The sequence below is a fragment of the Cottoperca gobio genome, chromosome 12 (assembly GCF_900634415.1).
Source record: "Cottoperca gobio chromosome 12, fCotGob3.1, whole genome shotgun sequence".
Classification (NCBI taxonomy): Eukaryota; Metazoa; Chordata; class Actinopteri; order Perciformes; family Bovichtidae; genus Cottoperca; species Cottoperca gobio.
Window position 1 is genome coordinate 16674310 of NC_041366.1, and position 25471 is coordinate 16699780.

General features: G+C 38.9%; 1 protein-coding gene across 2 annotated transcripts in view; it reads left to right on the top strand.

Moving 5' to 3' along the window:
- Positions 1-3474: 3474 nt before the first annotated feature.
- The window catches only part of ccbe1 (collagen and calcium binding EGF domains 1), a 32759-nt gene continuing 10762 nt past the window's right edge, over positions 3475-25471 (top strand). For both annotated transcript variants that reach the window (XM_029445335.1, XM_029445336.1), the window contains exons 1-4: positions 3475-3641; positions 3732-3812; positions 24865-24917; positions 25144-25278. In XM_029445335.1, coding sequence (XP_029301195.1) covers positions 3538-3641; positions 3732-3812; positions 24865-24917; positions 25144-25278 — 373 coding nt within the window. In that variant the 5' untranslated portion in view covers positions 3475-3537. The remainder of the gene's footprint in view (positions 3642-3731; positions 3813-24864; positions 24918-25143; positions 25279-25471) is intronic.

The window sequence follows — 25471 nt, forward strand, 5'->3', positions numbered from 1 at the left end:
AAAGTGAGGATGCCAACAGTCCTGGCAAACCAGCTTTAACTACTTAAACCCAGAAAGCAAGACGACATAATAAAAGTAATGTATTTTAAAGAGACAATAAAGTGAAAAAGTAAAGATTTAATTTGATGATCTGTGTTGTTTTCTGGAAATTGATGACATGGCAGAGATAATTATCTCATATCCATAAGGCAGAGGATGTTGCCAGACATTATAGTGAGGTTATAAGCCCTGCAGCTTTGATGCAGCATCATCCTGCAACATTAATTGGCTACTTGTGCCGTTGCAGGCATGATCATTCTCTGCCTCTCGGGCTGCTGAGGCATCAAAACAGGTGGAACATAAATGGCACAGCATGTGCACCTCAGAGTCGTGACGCACCCTGGTATTTCTAAAAGCTGTCATCCATTTTGTGGGCAATGATGATGATGACGATGGTGGCGAAAGAGGGGTGGGGGTGGGATGTCTTGGTTGAAAGGGCCATCAAGTGGCCGGGAATTGAACTGCACCGTCAGACGGCTGCTGAGCCATTGAGGCTCTGTTGTAATGAAGCGGGTGGACCAGTGAAACACGGCTTTCTCTCCAGCTGAAATGGTCACGCTTGATCAGGCCCTTTGACGCAGGCTCAAGGTGCTATTTCATGCTAAATGATACTGTAAGAGGCACGATTCCCTTTTGAATAGAAAAAGAAAAGCATGATTGTAATAGGAAATATTGTATTACGTTGCACCTGGTTAGACATTCTGACTAATGTCATATTCTGAATAAAGTTAATTTATACCTGACTGACCCCACATATTAAAAAGCTTCCATATAGAGGCTGTAAGTGAAACCTCAGTGCTCTTGTTTCACTGCGATATCCTTTACAGGCTCCTCAGTAGCTCCGCTATACAACTCTCTGTAATGTCATACTGCATTCCTGAGACACTGAAGAACTCTTAGGTTCTGCAGGTTTGATCTTCAGGATGGTTAGGGTTAGGGTTAGGGTTAGGGTTAGCATACAAAGGATGTGGACTAAAAGAGGCATCACATCATTCACACAACGCAGCGTTCAGCTGCTTAACCAGCTCGGATCACATGGTCTTAATTTGGCACATTCTTGACGTGACGTCCTTTATCGATTTCCCCAATGTTCACTTTTGATGATGTTTTTATGATTTTTGTCTATTATGTGATATTATCTGCTGTCGTGTATGGTTGTTGATGTTATTGTGATTTTCCTTAATAAAGGTTTCATTCATTCATTCATTCATCAGTGAAGTGTTTGTGCTCAGGTCAGGCTTACTGTTGGAGGTCACACAGATGTGTCAAGGTCATTCAGAATGAAAGTGCTTAGTGTAATACTGAAGTACTTTTACTTTATTTGAGTATTAGAATTGTATACTACTTCTTAAATCTTGTGTTTTAGAGGGAATATATTGTACTTTTTACTCCACTGTCTTTATCTGATAAACTGATTGCATATTAAGATTTAAACAACATATTAAATATGATGCAATACATTTAAATACAAAACATTAGTTCATTAGTTTTACTTTTGATAGTTTTAGGTACATATTGCTGGTAATACTTTTACTATTACTTGTAATTATATTTGAGCTGAATTCTTCTACCATAGCTGCATTAAAATTTTGACTTTTTTTCAATCCATGATATTAATCTGTTGAAATGAATGAGGCTTTAAAATATTCCTAATAAATAATCTGGCAACATAAATTATTATTTCAATTTTTAGAGGTTTTATGCTTAAATTTTAAGATACAAATACAAATGTTTAGACCAGATATAATGAAGCGCATATTGTACCACTGGGCCCCAGTCTATAAATACATCCTGTTTGTCCTACAATCCTGTCGTAGATATGTTATTCAGAATGCTCAATTAATCCACAAATGCTGCTTTCCTCTTTCATCATGCTGCTCAGATTTGTTTGCGCTGACTCAGCTGATATATTGCACCATCAATCCCCAGAGTTTAGTAAATAAATACATTTTACAAATACACTTTGCTTACACATAAACTACAATAAGATTACTTATGGTTTGTGACAGACGATGTCAAGCAGTGGTGTGGGTTGAGTCAATGTAAGTAAATGCTACACTTTGAGTTATTCTTCTTGAAAGCATAATGTCAACAAGGCTATGATGTCATTGAAAGTGAAAATGTATATATTTTCTGCAAGAAAAGAAATGGAAGTTTTTTGGATATTGTGTTTTACTTAAGGTTCGTTGTTATTCACTGTAACACAGCAGCACAGTTCAAAAGTGTTCATGCATTCAAGCCTCTCTTTTTAATTGATGTCTGTAAGCTTTTTCCATTATATAAATTCTCAATGTTGTATGTTTTGATCTTGATTCGTGTCTCAAACTGGGTCCTTGAATTTGAGGGAATTGGGACTGGAAAGTCATTTTAAAAGTCCTTGACTTTGATGTTTAAGAAGATGTTGGAACCCTGTGTGAAGTGTATAGAGGCTTTTTCAAATGCATCACATTTGATTCAGTAAATCTGACTCAAATTCTTAATGGGATACTTAAGTTTGCTGAAACTTGAATTAACAGAGGCCGAGCTATCCTGACTTTAATTCCTCGTGGATTAAGCTCCAACAAACATACATAGGATCCAACGCTTTTCATAATGCAACTCAATAAAACATTTCATTCACCCTGAGGGTTATTTCTTTAACTTTGGAAAGCTCCTTCAATAGCCGCAGATGGATTTAAACTTTTCACATGTTGAGTAGTACTTCTCTGAATTGCATGTGCCCCTTTAAAATGTTATGAAATATTGTTACATCAATTACTACAAATTACAAATGAATTACATGAAATGTTTTTTTCATATTTCTAATGCATTTTTAATGTGTTGGTTTTATGAGCATCCACTGAAGTTTTAGATTTTCACGTAACTAAAACATTAATATAATTGTATCTAATTGATGATGGACTCTGCTTTTGTCTGACAATCCTGTCGTTGAAGAGCAGATTTGCATTTCTTCATGTAACTATTTAAATATTTATTTATTTATTCATTATTGAGCAGTTATTTCAGTAACAGCCACGCGATGGTAGCAAAGATGCAGACGTCATGACGCACATACAGCGTTCTCCAGTGTGTGCGTGCTCATGCGCTCGCGCCTGTGTTGGGGTGAATGATGGGGTAAACTTTATCGCTCTGTTCCTGTCAATTTCCAAAGTTTCCGCGAAGAGAACCAGTGAAACAAAAGGTAAAAAGAGAACTCCTTTGCTAAAAGAAAATATGTTTAAGGATTCATTAAATAACAAAATAAATAACACAATTATATATATATATATATATATATATATATATATATATATATATATATATATATATATATATATATATATTCGGGAAAGTTAACGTGCTAGCAGCTGTAGTGACAGTTCATTCAGTAAGAAGCACGCGCGTGAGTGGGCGGGTCTGCCGTGGTTCTACAACTCTACTCTCTGAAGTTGTAGCAGTGAGGAGGTAATCATTGCACGTGTGGATTACTGTCAGCACCCAGGTGACTGGACCGATGAGATGATACTAAAACACAACAGGAGTCCTCTTCTGCTCGCCGTCACCTGCATGTACTTTTCAGGAGGTTTGCTTTGGTCCTACCAAGAGGAGGATGCCAGTGACGGGTAATTATTTGCAGGACACCAAAATGACACGAGGACTACTTGCATGAGATGAATAAAATGTTAATTAAAAAAATATATGTTCTTTCACAGTGAAGAGTGCTCTGAGAATAACATTTCTACAACAAAGTACCCCTGCCTGAAGTCGACTGGAGAAGTTACAACATGCTACAGGTACAAAAGAGTGATTCATGTTGGATGCTGTTTAAATTGAGTTACTGTTGAACTGAAAAGGATTATAATACTGTGTAACTGTGTCACCTTAATGATTTCAGAGGAGGGAGAACTACTCTTAAGTACTTAAGTAGATCTTTTACTTAAATAGTAATAGTTTACTACAATGTTACAAGCAAAAGTCCTGCATTCAAACTTTAATTTGAAGTATTACCGTTACAATATACTTTAAAGTACCAAAAGTATTCATTATGCAGACCCATTTCTGAATACTATCTTATTGGATTATAATTATTGATGCGTTAATCACTTCATTATGCAGCTGGTAAAGGTGGAGCTCATTTTAATTACTTTATATACTGCCAGGTAAGTTGTGAAAAATGGAAATGCTTACGTAAGGTAACCTCAAAATTGTACTTAAGTACAGTACTTAGTTACTTTCCACCACTGGTTTAGTGTCTATGAAAGTGATTGTGAAAATCACAAAATGTTATTGCCTGAGGTTGCTTATAACTTTAAAAGCAAACACGAATAGGCTATATAACATCCTCCAGTGCTTCTTCTTACCGTGTGATTTACTTATTATTTTAATGAATCTACTGTCCGTCAGATGTTTATATGAGTTGTTGTAAAATGTCTGCTTCCTAAAAAGGCTGCAGTTAATTAATCCACATATAAAAACAACACTCCATGAACATTTTTAAAGTTATTATATAATAATATATCTCATGGAATGAAGGGATTTCTGGGGACGCATGGGTGGATTTTCCTCTTAATCATCCTTTTGTGAACTTAAGGGATCATTGCTATCTAAATATCCACAAGCCTCCAGATTGACTGTTGTGCTCTGACACTGGCTTTAATTATGACACGATGGACACAGCGTCTCCTCGCAGCAGAACTCCTGTCAGAGGCTACGGATTAAGTTGTTAGAACCTAATCTGTGTTAATTTCAAGAGGCCACCTCACAGGCATAATGATAAAGAGGTAGTTTGTTCAAAAATCTATTCAAATATCATCTAAAAAGTGTCAGTATTATGGATAAAAGCTCATTTCAGTCTATTTCTGGGAAAGCCTATTGAGAACTCAAGAAATGCCAGATTGTTGAATGTCTCCTCTGATAAGTCTTCCAAATGTAGACTTTGTGAGGCTTCATCTCTGCATCACTTGCCAAACGGCTGGCTGTGGTTCAAGCACACAGTGACATCCTGTTTGATCTTCAAATCTCAAACACATTCTTAACATAATTGTGTTGGTTTATGGTTATTGGCTGCAGCCACAGTTGTTTCCCACAATGTTTATTTAAAGAAGAAAAAAGGTTTTTTTGCAACTAAAAGTCAATAAAAATATGTCCTCGGTGCATTTCAGTTCACCTGCGCTGTGTGAGCTGATGACTGCCCATCAGTGCTGGAGAAGTTTTATCGTCGTGCCAAACATTCAGATTAATGGTCTGAATGACAGACATGTACATGTGCGATGTTACCTTGGCATGACTCAGAAGCGGTTCAAAGGGGAAGCTTGTTTTAAGTTGGCAAGACTCCGCTAACCAAAGGGAAATATACGTAGACTTATGGCATTCATTAGGCGCTCTGTAGAGTATCCGTGCGTCTGCACATCTCGAAACATTTAGTTACTGTTATAAACTTTCTTTTTTTTACTGTCACATTTATGCACTTTTTCATTCATGTGAAAGTTTGTACACACAGGTGTGCGATAGCACTTTGATGGACCTTATTAGCAATGGGTATTTTATTTTTTATGCATCTGTTTTATTTTTGTAGACGTACTACATCACACTGAGAATGAACTATATTTTAGTATGTGATTTCACACAGGACCATAGTTTTGCACACAATCCCCCGTAGCACAGCAAACTAATGATTTCCAAACCAAGAAATAACGTTAATATCTGTGGCTGGTAGCTGGATCCTGTCCCACTGGAGTGAGGCGAGCTGTTTCCCCCCCCCTGTTTCTTGTCTTTATGCTAACTTATGCTAATCAGCTGCAGGTTCTTGCTTCATATTTAAAAGACAAATGTCAGAGTGGCATCGATCCTCTCCTCCAACTCTTGGCAAGAACTCAAATCTTGTTTCCCAAAATGTCAAACATTGAAATTCAAGTCTTGTGTAGGTCTAGTGGGAGAGGAGAGGACCACTTGAAAGAATTTTTGAAGCGGGCCCCCTTTGACCATGGCATTCCACTGTGTGCACAGTTTAATTTCATCCTTGGACCATTTATCATATTGTGAAACAGCATCAGAGGAGACACCAGAGACCCAGAGAACATATGTCACAGTACTAGAGAAGTACCAGCGCGTCAGCTGACTGGGAACATATCTGTCTCACTATCAGCGCAGGCACATTCTTCTCTCGCTGTCTTTCTGGGTTGTTTTATGTGGAGATTGTCACACGGATGCAGCATTTCCCGGCTTCAAAATATACGCAAATACTTTGCATGGCTCACAATAAGATGTGAGAGATTGTGCTGGGTTTTTGTTCCAGAAGTTGCACTTAAATCATGATTGCAACATTAAAGCTTTACAACAAAAAGCCAAAGAAGGGCCTGATTTAAAATGATAAGGTGTGTATTGTTTGTTCCATTTGGCAACATCTTTAGTGCTAAGCGGTTACTGCTGTGCGTTTTTCACTTTACCTCCCAGAGATCAGTGCGTAATCAGAATTGACAGTAGTGAGGTTTATGATATGTGTTTGTTGACTTCCCTTTGTTGGCTTGGCTGTTGTGTCTATCACCGGTCATGCTAACCATTGTCTTTATCCTCATACTCTCCAAACCACAGATGCTGCTGAAAACATAAACCCATCACGTTCTGTGTCCAGAGAATGTTGTGGCTTTTCACAAAGCACGATTACTGACTTACACAAACAAATGCGCTGAATATAACCCAGAAGAAGTTTTTGTTTTTAGTCCATATTGCAGATTTGAGAAGCTTCCAGGTTTTACTCAGCAGTTATCCAGCTAACCTCATAATCCTGCTTTGTGAGACAGACTCTGGGGAAGACATAACGGACAGCAGCTGTTAGCAAACATCACATGTTTGAGCTTTCATCTACTTTATGCTGAATCGCTTCATCAGTTGGCAGAAGACAGCGACAGAGCAGATATGTATGAACATCTTATGCTAAAGATTGATTATTTTATCGTTTTCATGCTTTAAACACAGTAAATTTAGTGCAGATTACTCAAAATGTCGACGTTTTTTCCAGCTGCGGAGATTAAGTACCCTATGACATCTCTGCAAATCCAAGATGAGAGCCAGATCCAATGTGTTAACCATCGTAGGATCAGGGCACATTAATAATCGTTGTTTATAACTTCTCTTAGGTGACAAGAGGGTGTATGAAACCTAGATTACATTTGCTTGATCTATTGTGTATACGATGTCGGCCCGGTAAAGTAAATGCTTCTCTGGAAAAGAAGCAGAACACAGTGAGAGTCTTTCCACTCTCAAGCTGCAGGAGTTGAACATCATTGACGTGTGACGTTTGTAATTGTTGCTTTGTTATGTCTCTAAATATTTCTGGTGCTACTAAGCATTTTGTTGCGTTCTCTCCCCCTCTCTGCTCCCGTCCTCCTCTGCTCAGGAATTCAGGGGAAACTCTGGTTTACGCAGTAAGGAAACTGAGGATAACATTTCTTCAGCCCCCCTGTGAGACATGATAGTCATGATACTTCTCATGCACTTGGCTGATCCAAACATCATTGTTTGTCCCCAGCTATGAAATGCATTGGAATTTGTTTAGAGGTATTTCTTTGTTCCTTCTCTCCTCTTACACATCGTATTCTGGGGAATCGAGTGGCGCAAATAACTCGATTTCCATTGACTGCAAAATGAGTAATTGATTTATGTTATGATTCCCAGGCAGTGATTCAAACACTGCTCGTGTTGCTCAGTTCACTTCAGTCTGATTATTCAACTTGGCTACAAAGCGTCGAGTCTCTTTTGTTTCCTTAGCTTTCAAATCTGGTTTTCACATCAAATTTTAAATGTATTCTCATCCTTGGAATAATCCTCTCAGCTGGACTTCTGTTCCTTTTTCCCAAATTCAAATAGCTTTCAACACGAGACAAACACTTGGGAGTTCTCTGCTGCCATATTGTCATCCCTCCAGTGATCGGAGCTCCATGAATTGTGGCACAGCTTAAGGAGTTCAGCAGGCCCCAGTTGCTTATGTCCTTCTGGGCTACTACATCCTATACAAGTATAGATGCACTGAGAAGTAGAATGAGTCTGGATTTAGGGACAGCGTACGAGTGGCATCTTTCAGGGGAATGTCTCGGTGTAAGACGTGTGACTCAGGAAAGCCCCCGCGTTATAATGTTACTCAATGAACTGAGCAATGGGCGCACATCCACTGTTGCAGCGTAGATATTTAATAGACTGGAGTCTTTTTTTTAAATGTGTATCAAACTTACATTTTCCAACATTTGTGAAAGCCTGCTCTTACTGATGTTCTGGGTGAACTTACACAACTGATTTGCATTTTTACCCTTCTAATTATTCACGGTGATTATTCCAGGATGAAAGAACGAATGAACTACGGATGATTGAACATGAGAGAGATGGAAAATATTAGGCAATTTAAAATGATTACTCTCGGTCTCAGGCATTTTCTTTTAGATGTGGGTTTTTTTTTTTTTTATTACTTACGAGCCTAATTATCAACCACCTTGTGTACTACTGGATATGCGTCAGAGAACCAGTTAGTAGACTTGATAAATATTCTTGTCAAGTCTTGTCTTCTTGTTTGTGCAGAATAAAAGAGCCGCAACATGTAAAAAGGTTTTTGGAAGATAGCACTGAAGCAAAACAGAACACCAATAATACACTTGTTATAGCTGTTGTAAACAAGTATATTGTTTTCCACTTAAGGATCTCCAAAAACACAGAAGCTATGTTGCAAAGCAGGCATATTTTGTGTCGTATTAAAACCACATCTGGATTTACTAACAAAACGTTTTTAGATTTGGTTCAAACTCCAAAATATTTTTTTTTAGGAAAAACAACAATTGCAGTTTAGCATGACAAAATGATGATGAAGAGTGTTCTGAGGAAGGAGCACGCAATAAGTCCAAGCTGTTTCTCAACACCGCTTTGAGTTCTGGAATTAACCTCATTAGATGCAGAAGAAGATAACGCCACTGAAAACCCTGCCAATAAAACATGCCTGACATGATTTACAGTACCTGGCACTGATCCCCAGCATTGTGCTGCTTTGTACTCAGTATTCAGAGAAAGAGTGAGAGTAAAGGTTGCTTGTATAATGTACACACCATTACATTACACAATAAAACTCTTATTATTCAAAGGCAATAAACTCCTTTTGCAAACTGCTCAATGCAAGCGCTTAAATAACCCACACAGCCATGAGACTGGGGTCTGATGCATCCCATAATAACCCCGTAACTCAATCCCTGAAATGATGCATCAACATATGTTTTCTATCAATATTCAGGAAGAGGATATGTAGCCTGTTAATTGAAGCAGACTGCTGTATTACAGAGGCTGTACTGGGATTTAAGGAGTTGACGTGAACATTTGCTGTGTCTCTAAAATGACAGCTCCCACACAGTTGAGCGTTGAATGAGTCAGCTGTCGGATTAAACTGATGCTCCAAGTCTGTCTCATTTAAACTACTATGGAAAATATAATGAAATACTAATAATAGCTTGTTTTTTTTCTTTGGTTGACTCGGACTAGTCAGCTACTTTACCCTCAGTGTTGACCAGGTGCAACGTCTTCCTGCTCACGATGCTTTCTGTCCCTGATGGACTGATTCTCCCAAATGGATCAATTTGATGAACGCTTAGAGAGAGAAGGGAAGTTAATATTCACTTCATCTCTTTGCAAGATTAAACGTCTAAATATGCTCGGAATTGCACTACAGAACGAAACACGCGAGAGATTTCTGATCCGACATCTTTATCGGCAGCATTCGACAAAATCATGACAAATAAATCAGTTGTAAGAAAAGATAATACTGTGGGTAAGGTTTGGTTAAGTTCAGGCACGAACACACCTTGGTTAGAGTTAGGGCAAGAGCATTGTTTGGGTTAAAATTACTGCTTTGTTAAGGTTAGTGTATTTTTATCTCTTTTAAGGTCACTGTCGTGCTTAAACTGCCGTCTCCTGTGGCAAAGTGCCATGTTCTGTTGATCCACTCGGGCAAGAGTCATTATTATTATTACTAAAGCTGCAGGAGAGGTTTGTCACTGGATCATCCTGTGGCCTATAGATTCAGTAGAGTAGCATTTACAGGGCGTATGAAAGACCTGCAGTATAGCACCCCAGGCCCCTAAAACTGGGTTATTGTGTGCATTACTTGATTGTTTGTTATTTTTGCTCATTTACACTTTTGATTTATTATGTGCTTGTGTGCTCATGTGCATGTCCCCCTTTAGTAAATACCCTGCACAGGGGAGATTAGTCGCACCTGCACGTGCAGTTCTGGGCCTATAGACCTCGTACATCAGTATATAGAACAGGCCCTGCTATTTCTTTTTCATTTTTAAACTGAGTTAACAAGTTCACATTTATATATTCAGATTTTTGTATTGACATAATCAGATGCTCATCTGTCGTGTGTCAAAGAGAACATTTTAACTTAAGGACTTGGTGTAATTTCTGTTCCTGTTTGTAAAATATCTTGTAAAGCACTGCCAAAGTATTTTACAATGCAAAACTATAAATAATGAAAATAAATAATTATATTTATTTGGAAAGCCCTATAAAAAAACATCACACTCTAAAATAATTAGTAATAATATTAATTCATAATTAGAGTTAAATTGCTGTTTCTTATAGCGTTATATTTAGTTGATGTAAAGCACTTTGTAATCCATGAGCTGCAGCAGTCCCTGTCTGGTCTGATTCCTCTGTCTGTCTTAATTAGCTAAATAAAAAGACAAAAGTTGGCCAAAAAAAAACAACCTGCGAAGAACTCAGCTGTTTTGTTAGCTGTTGGCCAAACACTCTGACAAACAGTCCAAACTGAACACATCAATGACGGATTAAAACATGTGAATCAACACAACCTCTTTGAGCATACAGTCATTAAACGAGCACAGGAAGTGTTCGACTGATTGGTCCAGAAGTATACGAGATAAGCCGTGGACAACCACAGAGATGCACTCGCTCACGCGCACACGACCGATTGCATCATGATGGATGCCTTTTTAAATATACCAAGAAAACTTTTTACATGTTCCCGTCTCAACAGAAGATAAGGGGAACGTATTGTTTTAACTATGCTTAGATCCATCAATTACTTTAAAACACTTTAATCTGTTTTCCTGTCCCGTAGAAATATTGATGTTGATGTTAATAAGTCATGGAGCATTTGCCGTAGAGCCGGCCGTTATTGTGTGTCACTTTTAATGGTGTCACACTTTGCATTATGTTATGAATAATATTGTTATAGAAGTCGAGCCAATTGGTGGTGAGTAATTTCTGCAGGTCCTGTCACTAATATATTAGTGCGCTGCTGGAAGTTCTCACAGTCACTGTTGAACTTTGTTGTGAGTGGGAGGTGGACGCAGGTTTTTCACGCCTGATTTACATTCGTCACTCATCTTTGCTCCCGTACGAAACATTACGTACGAAAATATCTTTTGAAATGAGATGCGAAAGAGCTGTTTAGCCGCAGTATTGTCAACAATTCAACTGAAGTGGTGACATGCCCTATTAGGTAAAGGATGAATCCCCATCCTGTTCCCTAAAAGAAGCGAGGAAGATGCAGTGAAGTGCAAGTTATCATCATGAGAGCAGGGGAGGACATGTTAGTGTTGAGGAGCATTCCTCAGTGACAGATGTAGAGCACAAGCAGCAGCAAACATGCTCTCGCTCTGCTCTTATTTCTTCGGTGCAATGCACTTCATGAATTAAAGTGGTGTGTTAGACACGTACATACAGTAAGTGTTCATAACTTTGCTATCGGATTCATATTTCTATAAAAGTATCAAACACCAGGAACAACACATACGTTCCCACATCCTTACATTTCCCTAACAAATGTCTTTTCCTTCTTTTCCTTTCTCTCTTTGAATAATTAGTAACATGTCATTTTGTCAGATTCTAATCGGATTTATCAGTTAAACATTTTCAGAGTGTAATTTGATTTGGTTCCTTGCACATGCATTTTGCCATCTGTTTCCATTTGGAAAGAAGTCCTTAATACGAAACATGCCTTTGCTGTAAAGACCATGACTTTGAGTATATACTTTATAATGTCTACTAAACCGTGAAGTTGTTTTATGAGAATAGTTTGACAACTGTTGTTTGGATGATTTATACCTGCTGCCCAGAATACACATTATTCAACACTGTACAGTAGTTATTCAGCATGTGGAGGACAAGCTGTAAATGCAGATGGATTTTCTCCCTCTGTCAAAGCCTTCACATCTTCAAAGGCTTGTTCAGTGTGTGGGTAGATGTAGGCTACCAGCTGAATATCTACTGTGAATGGAAATGAGGACTAAATGTGAAAAGAAACAACTATAAATCAAATACATAACTACAACACCGGCCTCTTTTAAGCCTATAGTGCAATTTGAAATAGAGTAATTTCATAGAAGTGTGTGAACAGGCGTCTGTGTTTATAAATGAATGCTGGTGTTCACATATTCACGACAGGGTCTGACCTTAACTATCAGTTTTAGTAGATCCTAAACGAGCTTTACTTTCTTCTGTTACATTTTTCCTTCTCTAATCCCTGTATCAACGTTTATTTTCTGATGTGTATATATTTATTTTCTTCTTGTTTCTTTTGGCTGTTGCTCATTCACCCATCTGTTTCTCTCCGTGGAGAACTGTAGTGTGGTCACTCTTTGGTCACGCTGTGATTTCACGATGGTTAAGAGATGTGGTGATATGTAAACCGCAGGTTGTGGTTTTTCTGCCTCCTTGCCTCTGCTCTGTATGTCCAAGATTGCGCTCTAGTTGTATTTGACATGGTATTACATAACAAAAATACATAACTAAATAATAATATAGCAGCACTTTGCATGGAAAACAGTCTGTGTACGCCCGTACTGTAAACACACACTTCTTGACACGTTAATCAGCTAATTGAAATTAGGTGTGTGTTTTAAACTTGTAAGTGCGTTTTGTTCGTAGCTAATTGTTATTCATCGTCGAGCTGTTTGAATCCTTAATTTATGCTCCCATACGTGAAAAGAATAAACTGCTAATTCATCAGTCACGGAGGACGGCGGCTAGCCGAAGGAAATGCCCGCCTGCACCAGTGAACACACCGCTCCAGTCCTGTTGAATTGAAAACAGCTGCAGTATTCAATGTTAATGACACGTTTTGGAAAAAGGGCTTCATGTTTGGTGGCTTTTGGCAGTGCAGATGCTGCCCCTTCCTTTGAGAATTGTGCTTGTATGCTGATGAATTTCAATATTTGTGAGTCAGTTGTAATTTAATTTATTGATATTCGGCAGCATCAGTGTGTTTGTCCACCTATCAAGGCCATGTTATACAGCGGACGTTTAACTCCCCCTTCACCTTGCCCTCCTCTCCACATTTAAGAAGGCCGGATATGTTTAATTTATACGGAAACATGCACATTAATAAGCGTTGTTTTAAATTATAATAGGAGTTGGCCGATGCTCGCCAATTTCTATGTAAAATCCCTGGACAGAATATTACATTTCACTACATGTAAGTATTATAATAACATGAAAACCACAAAGCCTCAAGTGTATAACATTAACCACACATCTCAGTTACCTTACACATCGCATGAGAACATATGAACCAGATGACTGGAGAAATGCATTACAGTAACTAACTCACCTGTAGACAAAATAGTCTGAAAAAAGACGATTGTTAACCAACTTACAATAATTACTTCAAATGGCAACATTTGGTAAAATTGTTGTTGAAAGAACTTAATTTATTTGAGTGCTAAAAAATGTACTTTGTGAAAGTTGGTTAACAATTCTAGTTGTTCAGTGCACAGGACGAGCTTTGTATCAGATATCATACTTTCTGTCTTCATTGCAATCCATCCAGTAGCTGTTGAAAACATTTCACTTCAATCCACAAATGTCAACCTCATGGTGGCACCAGAGGAAAAGCCATGTCATCACCAAAATCATTAGGAAACATCGTCTGGGAGCCACGAATGTCTCTACAAAATGTTGTGCCAATCCATTGAGTAGAAGTTCAGACACTTCACAGGTTAAGTGAACATGTTGACCTGGCACTAAAGGAAAAGTCAGCTGATCACCAAAGTCTGTAGGATTCATCCTGTGAAGACCAGAAATGTATGTCCGTCCAATAGTTGTAACCAAGGTGGTGGACTGACAAGCGTGGCTACAAGCAGGATGTAGAAGCAGGAATCCAGCACATATTTAATATTTACTATTATAACTGTTAACACCTACGAGGCAACAGTCTCACCTCGTAGCTTTGCAACACTTCAAGTGTGATTGCTGTGAAGCCTTTTTCTTGTTCCACAGTGAACTGTATTGATTTCTCTCTCATGTAGTGTCTTGAATAGATCATAGATTGATTGAGAGCTTTATATATTTTTCATTAAATGTGACACAGTAACTCCAACCACTGAAAGGTCCTATCTGCTTTTCACATTAACTCTTGATGAATACTGTTCTAGAGATCCTGACATTTTTACATAGCAATGAAAGATATTTATGTTTTAAAGGCAAATATTCTCACATAAGCTACTGTTTTATTTGAGTTCATCCTTCAGGAGGCCAGTTCTTCAGGGAACAGTTTTCTTAAAATCCATGTTGCACCATTTGCATAGTATGGCTATTCATTTTGCACTGCTTATTTTTAGCAACTTTTTCCACTCTGTTAACGTAATGAACTGTTAAATCTGTTTAATAATAACAAATGAATTAAATTAGTCGTAATCCCTTCAAGATTCTTTTAGCATTTCCCTAAAGTGGAAGTTGCACGCTTTCACGGTAACTCAGTGTTTGAAGGGGTTTGGTAATATCTGGCTGTTGTCCAGTAGAATGGTTTGAGTTAGAAACACATGGAAGGGCTGATGATGGTTTAGTGTAACAGGCCACAGACAGCCGTGCTCTGTATCATTTCCTGAAGTGTCAGTGTCAGAGACGTCACATACACCTCTGCACTTGTCCTAAAAGAAAGTGTGAGTTTCCTTTTAACTACAAATGTGACAGAAAAGCAGATAGATTTCATTATGGATTACACTACGCATTTTATAACATGTGGTCAGAGTCAAATCCGATTAGTTTGAGCCGGGAGCACCACTGAGGAAACGTCACAAAGAGAGGCAGAGGCCTGCGCTGCCTCTGTTAGAGCTGACTGCTAGTATTTTGGCTCCAGCTGACCGCCAAAGCTGAGCAAAGCTAAAGTGCTTTGCTGCTGTGAGTCATTGAAAAACTGCAGGTTTTGTTGGATAATATTGCAGATGCCAGCACAGCAGGAGTGCTGTACGTGGCCAAAGTAGCTGCTAACAGCAGATGAATTGCAGAGCTAATGGGGGGAGAGGTCCAGATTTCAAGTGAGCCTTTTCAGTCACACAAAAAGTAGCCATTGTTCAGTTGCCGTGTGTTATACCTGTAATCTGTTCCCTCGACTAAAAGCCAAAGGGGTTTTTCAATTGGATTTTGGATTATTGCCGAAAATAAGATCTGTGGCAAGCAACAGTTTATGATCCTTGCACGTTTCGTTCAGCAAGATAATCTTCACAAATGAACACCACTTTTATGATCGTTGAGGCATAATGCAATGTCCAGATGTGAAAAGCTAACGTTAGGCTAAAGAGGAAGTACACCGCGGTCGCGTGACTTCACGTCACCACCATGACGTGTTTGGAACACATGTAAAAGTCTCTGTATTTGGCTGCAGGTCAGGCAGGCAGGAACACTTGTGATGGGAATGTGGGCTCACTGGTGATCATCACACCAAAGCAAAGCTGGTACATACAGGCGCTGTGAGAGTCTTTTTGGCATACACTATTTAGTACCTTTCTTGTAAATACACTTATTTGCTTTATTGCCTTCGGATCGATACCACTCTCTCGGATAAGAAAGGTTTGAAGCTGGAGCAGTTTATGGTTTGTACACTTTGTTTTCTTTCGTACGGATTAAACAAATGAGATTCAACATGTTAATTTGTGAGCTTTAGAAAAGTCAGTAGGTCCGGTTGTGTTACCTTTTGGACCGAGCCAGACAAGTTTTCTTCTTGTTTCCAGTCTTCTGGAAAGTTAAGCAACTGGCTGCTGCCTGTAGCTTCGTATTGATAGTGGATATGAGATATGAGATATGAGAGTGGAATCAATCTTCCCATCGAAACCTTCTGCAAGAAAACAAACAAGTGTATATCTCAACATGTTTACCCAGTCCTTTAACAGACTACAGTAACCACGCCGATGGACTGGCAGCAACAGTTCCCTTCACCTTGTGGCTTTCTTGTGTTGCTACATTCTTTGACAGCATATTTTCCTACTTGTTTTACATTCACCAGGCCTTCCCGTTACCGTTGTGTCACAAGAGAGAAAATGAAAACAAAAGGGCAAGAATTAAAAGCATAAGAGTTTTGAATTAGTTACATTAAATTGAGCGATGCGTTTGCACAATTTCCTAACCCGACTGCTTGTTTGTTTTAAATGAGGGGCCTTACCAAGGGGTACTGGACCAAAGCTCTGTGACGCTCAGAGGCCGCGGACACTGAGTTCACAGTCATTAACCAATCGGTTATGTTAATGTACCATGTTAGTGATCAAACGGGGCCGCCGTCATTTCTCTGGGAAGACGTATATTTACCCTGGATACAGATAGAAGGAGCATTGCAGAGAGCATTTCATTTGAAATGGAAGAAAGGGCATTCTTTCCACGAGGATATGTGTCATGTAAAACTAACTTTAATGTTTTTGCAGAAGAAGTGATTTCTTCTCTCCCAGTTTGCCAAGTCTTTCTTTTTCTAATATGCCTCTGTGATGTAAGTGTCCTGTTTGTGGCTTCCTCCCTGCATTTCCTTTACCACATTATAATCTACATGTGCATTAGGATTCCCCTGCAGGCTATCCTACGCATTAGATTCTGTATTTCTGTGTATTCAACAGCATTTAGTTTTTCGTCCGACTTCGGCAGAGTAGCGCCATCCAGCAGGTACAGGATCCGTGACTGTGTCATGATGAGGTCGACACTATTTTTAGTGTTTTGCATATTAGGATAGCCGGATCACTACGTGTAATGTGAAATTGTGGGCTTTTAGTGAATAACCCACAGAAAAATGTCGCTCTATTGAGCCTTTTAGCCCATTAAGCTCACAGTTTTGGTTTTATGGATTCCAATGGGTTGATGTCGCTGTGTGCCTGCTGGAAGTTGGCCCTTGTTTTCTAACATTAGCCAGATGTATAATGTGATAATATATCAGGGCTGTGTGTCTGGCAGCTTGTTTGGAGTTCTTCTGTCCCTCATTAGCTAGAAATGTATAAATGCAGCTTGAAAATACGCCAAGGTAAGTTTTGTTTTAACGTGAATCCTCAAAAAGCAAATGGTGGAGAAACTCTGAGGTGCGTGCAAACTATATTATAAGGTATATGGGTATAATAGTCTCTACAATACTCACCTTTGAACATACCGTAGGATATTAAACACATTGTATTTGTGTTGTAGACGTCAAAGTATTGTGTGCCAGTAACAACTTGCTCTATTACGCTCTCCTCCTCATACGTTTCAGGGCTTGTATGAAGCTCTTCAACAGCTAAGTTGTTGTTGGACTCCTCAGTCTGTGAAATGTCCCTTTAGTCTTCACGCTGAGAGATATATATATATATATATGAGAGTTATAATTCTACAACTGTTGCCTGTAATAGCCTCCCACAGATATCGGCTCCTCCAACATTGTTTACCTTTTATGGCATCTCCAAACATTGGGCTGTAATTACATTATAATTACTGACAATAATGGGACGTAGTACAGCATAGCTGAATAACAGCAACACATTTGAAAGAGGAATGTTCATGGATTAAGAATCCTGACTAAACGTCTGCCACTATTGAGAAAACAATCCCTGATGTGTAGTATTTTTAGCAGCATGCATGACCTTTCCAAGAGGGAAGTTGTTTTCAGTTTGGAGATTTGAAAAGCACAAAGGTATCCAGGCAAGACGTACTCTCTGTATTTCTTTATTATGTGTTCCTATAAACTCCTTGGAGGTTGTTTTTCTGGATTCAGCGCTGGCACTGACCGTCCCTCTTGATTTACTGTATTGTGTCTGGTTCTGGAATTTCTAATGTGTTGCTTAACTTTATTGTCATGACAACCAGTGTATGCTTACAGAAAGTGGGACACATTTTGACATGCTGGAGTTTTATTTCTAAATGACATAATGTGAATCTCCAGGACAAACGTCCAAACCAGGAGGCCTTACAAACTGCAGTGCACCTTCGTTAATTTATTTATAGTGTGTGTGTGTGTGTGTGTGTGTGTGTGTGTGTGTGTGTGTGTGTGTGTGTGTGTGTGTGTGTGTGTGTGTGTGTGTGTGTGTGTGTGTGAGTAGTTCTTACAAAAGTTAACTCTGAGTACAGTTGAAAGTGAGCGTTGGCTCTTCTCGCGGACAGTACAGAATACTAAGAAGGCAGTACATCTGCTGAATACATGAAATGATGAACAGTCGTGTAATGGATTACTATGTAGTGCAGAAAGCCCTTGCCAGAGTTTTGGATTTGAAATCAGCAGCTAAAAAGAGAGGGATAAATCAGTGAGTCGGCTACATCTGGATCAGCTGAAGGAACTACAGGCTGCAGGGAACAGACTGAAGATTGAGTTATCGTTGATGAGGAAACGTCTCATTTAACAGATGGTTTTGTACAAACACACTAAATGGGATATGCCTTTGTTGCAGGTTTTGCACAACAGTCAGTTGACTAAGGTTCATACCAAATGCTCGGCAGTGAAAACAGGACCCGCCATGGCCTTGACAATAAATGCATCTTGTAGATTTTCCTGGAAAGAAAGTGCATCTTTATCATTCTGGGACTGAGTCGAGGTGGCTGGCAGGTATTTCCGACAATGATACAGGATGCAACAATAATACAAAGTGAGAGTTGATTATCCCGAGCATAGTCACTGAAAAAACTGTTGTGGAATGTGATAATAAGGCCAAACGGTGACGTGAAGGGAGAGAAGGACTATAATGAATAATTAGGAAGATAATGTCGAATCTCTGGAGATGTTCACCAGCTCTTGGAAAGTCATGATTTTGCCAGTTTTCTTTTTTTGTTTCAGTTTTATGCTGTTATCTAACAGTGTCTTTTTGTTCCCCATATAGACTACTTATGTTTGGTACTAGGAAGTGAATAAGTAAAACACTTAACTTAACTTTCTCGATTAATGATGTCTCAACTGCTACTGACATAATGCTACTGATAAGTATTACCTCATGTTCACACTGCATGCAAACCTCACTGGTGACTGAAAGGTTAACAAACCTTTCAGTCAAGAAGCCGTTGCTTTTTTATATATATCATAATATTTACCTCAATCTCACTACTTTTGTTATTCAGCTAGAAGACTCATTGTGAGGTTCACTACTCTTTGGCAGCATGTGACACCATGCAACAAATGTACAAGCTAAGCGACACTCCTACTACAAAAGTCTACCGTATGTGGACAACTCAAATAATTAGGGCTGAAAATAACCATTATTTCTTGGCTTAATCTAAATCATATAGTCTATAAAATGTCCAAAATGTCCATCACAACGTTCTAGAGCCCAACGTGTGACCTCTTCAGATTCAATTAGAAAAGATACAAAACAAAGCAAATTAAAACTGCAACCAGAAACATGTTTTGACATCTTTTATATAGAGATTGTGATCATTATATTATCAAAATTACTAATTGCTAAGTGTTTATTTTACGTCGCTCTCTCATTCCACACCATTCAGCCTGAACAGGCTGAGGACGTTGTGTCCTCCACACTTTGACTAACATCTTCTCTTGTGGAATGCAGACGTGTTATTGTATATCGCTGCTGGACAAATAAGCCTCCGCTGAGCAGACTGCATGTGTTGTCGCACAGCTGTGTGTGTGTTTGCGTGTGTGATACTCTTTAGTTTTGTAATTGTTATCCTTGTTAGAGAGAAGAGCATGCTGGGATGTGATGAGGATGGCCTCTCTTGTGAAGGTGCATGTCCTGAATGCATCTTATTCATCCATGTGCAGTTTTCTTTGCTCATGCTAAAGTTGTGCTTTCGATTTAACGTGTGTGTGTCGGTGTGAATTAGAGTCTTCATTACGAGACAAAGCCAGGCCGGTCCATGTTGGTTCAGGGGTGGTCCACGGTTTATAAGGTAATTAGAGTTCTTATGGTTCACACCGGGTAACTGAGATCAGACTAATCTATGTCTAGATTTCTAGAGGGGGAGGGCTGTAAAATGATATGGATCACTGGCAAAATGAACTAACCTTTAGGTGAAAAAAGGCACAGGTGGCAAAACAATCGAATCGTCTGCGATGTGCTCTTGTTGAACCAGTGCAGCACTCACAGTTTAGTACGTCTCAAGTTTAATGTCTGTCTCTCTTTAACTCATTAATATTCTTGTAGAAAAGTGTCATGAATGCTTTTGGGATATCTCCCCCCCCCCCCCCCCCCCTTGTTCTCGCTCTCATGAATATGAATGAAATCCACATGTGTTTTGAATTTGTTTGCTGATTTGCATGAAGTACACGAGCCACTAACAAGCTTGCACAGCATTGTATTCTTAGCTGTTCTTATGAAAGGTGCTAAGACTCTGTGCATAATGACTCAGCATGATCTTGCTTTGTGCACTGAATATTATAAAGAGTTTCTTCTCTAATTACCCATGCTTAATCTTTTTTATAGGAGTTATTTAGTGCTAAAACAACAAAGGCACATTCATATCATGCTCTTTCACTGTCCCCTAGTGTGTCGCTGTGGTGAGTGATTTGTATCTGTTTCTGCTGTTTGAACACAGTGAGAGAAGCTGAGCTGGACTGTCAAATAGCCTTTTGCGATTCAATGCCAGACATCAACTCAGACAGTTGTTTAAATACAAACAAAGCTGTTTGGAAAGAATCCGTTCGATTTAAGCATTCAAACTCTTCGTACACATTGCATTTACAAGAAAAAGTTGGCCGTAATCATGGGAAAACATTACTATTTGACCCCAAGCAACTTAAACACGTCTGGAAAGGTGTGTTTGGACGGCACTGATTGCAGACTTAACCATCGCCACAACATGTCGTATGGCAAACATCTCTCTAAAGTCGGCAATAGTGCGCCTGCAGTGCATTAGTACATCTGGTATGTGATGAGAATGTTATTTTCATGTATCAGCAGTTCATCTCTGACACTCTCCATATCAAAGACTGGACAGATTCACCACCCCCATACTATAAATCATGTAGTTGGTTTGAGGTTATTTTATTGCTTTGGTGCATTGACCTTCAGCTTAGTATCCGTCAGCCGGTATATTTACTAGGCATATTGTTTTAACTTGTAGACAGGTCGTATCATTTCCATCTCGGTTTTTTGCGCGTCCACCTCTCCCGCTCTGCCTGTTTTCATGTTCATGTGTCAAAATATAAGGTTGTCAAAGGGACAGCATAAGAAATCAACAGTTTTAAATTATAGCAATTTGTCTAAATGGAAAATACAAGGTACTGTAATACTGTATTTTTCTTTTAAATGTGCTTTAATTTGTAGAGTAACCAAATATATAAGATTGTAGACTTGTTTATGTAATGATATAATGATAGAAAGTACAATATTGTAGAATATTATCGGGCTAATAAGAATTTCCCTGAATGATAATTTAATAAAGATACAGTTCAGTAAAAAATGAACTTCAACACAGATATGAACCCAGTTTCCATGGGATGTTGTTGCCTCTCTCGTGATCTTGTGGAGACGGACATAGATGTTTGTTTTTTCATGATTGTTCAACTAACCCTGGTTATTTTGCTAAGCTGGTTATTTGCTCTGTTCCCTCTGTCCTCGTGGGGATGTTTTTGTGACATGAAATATTGGGTCACACAGGAAACCGTCCTCAGATCAGCGCTCTCCCACCCACAAACACCAACATGTGCTCAGATGAAATTACACACATTTGAACAACTTTCTACAGTTTGGCATGCACTGGTACATTTTACTGCACAGTTATCTTTAACTACAAATAAGACATGCATCTTAATGTAGGGTTTTGCAGTCACTAGCTATAGCAAACTACTTTACAGTACATGCATAACAAACATACTTATAGCTTATTAACAAGACTTGCTATCAGCTCTGTGAGGCTGCACAGTTCTTAAGCAAAGGACGCTTTAAGCTAAATGCTAGCGTGTGTATGCTAACGTGTGCATGCTAACGTGTGCATGCTAGCGTGTGCATGCTAATGTGTGCATGCTATAACAATGCTAACATGCTAATGTTAAACAGGTGCAATGTACACTATGTTAACCATCTTCGTTTAGTGTTATAGCATGCTAACATTTGCTAATTAGCACGAAACTGAAGCACAGCTGAAGTTTCACAATGTGTTACAGTTATAGAGGCTACACTACGTCGTAGTTGATGTAGGCGCATCCAAAAGTGTAAAAACACATCGGCAGCGCTTTCAAGTTTCTGATCCCAGTAGAGATTGTTGTTTGTGAAGACGATGTCACGGAAGACTTAACGAATCTAGAAAGGATTAAATAGAAATATTTTAGACCAAACAACAAAAACTACTTATTTTCTAAATAACCAAAAGAAAACCATGAAGACTAATAGAAGAAGAAATGTTGACATTTGTGATTAAATATGTCAACAAGTGTTTTATCTGAAGTCGTCTCTGCACTTTCCTGTTGGTCATGTATTTTGTAAAGACTGTCGACCCACCTTCACACAAGATGCCTGTAGACGCACTGTACACAAACACACTCTTCCACTTTATCTGAATGTAGCTTTGAAATCGACATGAATCTGTGTCTGTCAGGAGCCTCAAGTACAGTGAGAGAGGTTCTTATGGCTCCTCTTTAGGTAGTAAATATTAGGTTGTGTGAGTGAATAAGTACTGGGCTGCTCTGTATATCCCGTACCCATGAAAATGATTGTAAAAGCACTGGACTGTAGAAGGTAGACTCATTGGATTGTAGCGGTGCAGAGTCAGTGATTTACTTTGTTTTACCAGGATTATATTTCTGTGATGATATCATTGCAAATAGCCTGACCTTTTTGTAGACGGGTCGTTTGAAATATAACGAATAAAAGTGGAAGTAGCAAATGGAAAATCTTGTTATGATAAGATGAGAAACTGTGATACAGTCGTTCTGTTCCAAGTCTCTAATGAGAGAGATCTCTGAAATCAATCTACAAACATATTGTATTTGTCTCACTCTTCCACAACATTCCCCTCAGTTGTTTTCCTCATGTATCACTTGGATCTCTTTATGTCTCCTGAGGTGTTGTGTTTAGGAGAAGTTCAGACTGTTTTAAGGCCACATTCGCAGAGTGGCTATAAGGACGGCAATGTCCCAGACTGAAATAACTCGACTGGCTAGATTGCCGTGACATGTGGTATAAAGATTCATGTTGGATGAATCCGACCCCCTTTTGTTGATCACCTGACTTTTCCTCTAGCACCATGACGTTGACATTTGTGGATTTGATTGAAATTGTTTGACAACTTTTGGATGGATTTCCATTCAAATTGGTACAAACGTTAATTTCCCGCTCAGGTTGACTCAATAACTTTAGTGACCACTAAACTTTTCACCTCGTCATCATCTGGTCAACATTTTAATTTGTCCAATACTTTGGTTTAGGGCTGTCACAATATCAGATATACACTCAACTACAATTTATGATAGCGATGTTATTTTATCTGTACATTTGAAATAATACTATCTGTCAAATGTATCTTTAACTTTTGTTTATTTAGCATTTTGCCTCGTTTTATGCGTTTTATGTCACGTTATCGTCAAGATATCGCGACACAGGGTTAGCTGCTAATTAGCAAAGATGGTGAACATTTTACTTGCCAAACATCAGCATGTTAACATCATCTTTGTGAGCAAGTTAGCTTGCTGATTGTACCATTCAGCCGCTAGCAGAGCTGTCGAGTCTTGTTCTCCTGTGGGTGACCTGGCTGAGTGCAGATCAATCATGTTACGAAAATGAAATGTATAAAACTTCTTTACGTCAATAGTTTTTCGATGCTGGTGAGCAGAGAGTGGAGTTCTTGTTATAAGGAATTACCAGACAGGCCCATAGGAATGTCCCATCATCATAACTGCTCTTGAATAAAAGCTGTAAAGCATTATAGAGTAATCGTTTTTCAGTACCTCTATCAAAGTGAGTGTGACTGCACTATATTGCTATGACTTCATGGTGTAATTGGATTTTTTTTTTTTTTATCACCTCCCGTTTGAAAGTAACACCTGGAAGCACTTCTCCTTAGTGCTGAGTGTGAGCGAGGGAAGAACATTACCTCATGGTGACTCGTGCCGATAGAATACTGCAACAATATGTTGAAGGAATGATGCGAGAGAAGATGTTACAGGAAAGCTCATTAGTTTGTGGCTTCACATTATCTCATCAAGTTCTTCACTGATCTACACACAAAGACGCGTAAACTATTTGGGTAAATAATTCATTTATTTATTTATCAGGGCTTCTACATAAGATCTGAGGGCAGGTGTCTGGATGAGAATGGAAATCTAGAGAGGATGAGAAAGAAAATATGTATAAAAGGAAAGGAGGAAAGACATTGATGAGACAGAAACAGAGAATAGAAGAAGAGTTCAGTATTTAGTATTCAGTTCGAATACTGAATAATGATTCAAAAGGGAGAAGAGAAATAAGATATGCCTCACAGTCTGCATAGTCATAGTCTGTGTGTGTCTGTGTGTGTGTCTGTCTGTCTGTCTGTCTGTCTGTCTGTCCGTCTGTCTGTCTATCCTTATTAATGTTACATGTCAAACATTATGCACGTCATGTGGAAATATGGTTAACTATTATGTGATTTTGAAAGTCTTTTGCATGTGTCTTCTTATATCTTTGTCCATTTGATATTTTACAGAAAGAAATGTTGCAAGGGCTTCAAGTTTGTGTTGGGACAGTGCATTCCTGAAGGTAAGGGAAACTGTTTGGATGTCTGTTTTGTGATTGTTTTGGAATTCTCTCCCATCATGTCCCATAAGGTCTTTTCTCTCCCTCACTGAATGTTTAATAACTCATGACAACATGTTGAAGTTTTGAATTGAAAAAGACTTGGATAAACTTAAGAGATGCTGTAGATGGATATGAGATTGTGTTCTCTTGTGTTCGCACTGATGAAATGCCTCTTTTATTTCTGCAGACTATGACGTGTGTGCTGACGCCCCCTGTGAGCAACAGTGTACTGACCATTTTGGTCGAGTGGTGTGCACCTGCTACCCTGGCTACCGCTACGACCGTGAGCGCCACAGATACCGAGAGAAGCCCTACTGTCTGGGTGAGACCCTGTGAAACTCCTCAGGAACATAATTCTTCTAACGAGGAAATGTTTTTACTTTCTCATATTTCTATCAGGTCACTCTGACTTGTGATCATGTAGCTTGGCCTGTTGGATAAAAGAAACCTGCACTCTTCTATCTATGTAATAGCAATCCTTAAGACCAGGAAGTCAAACCTTTTTTTCCACAATC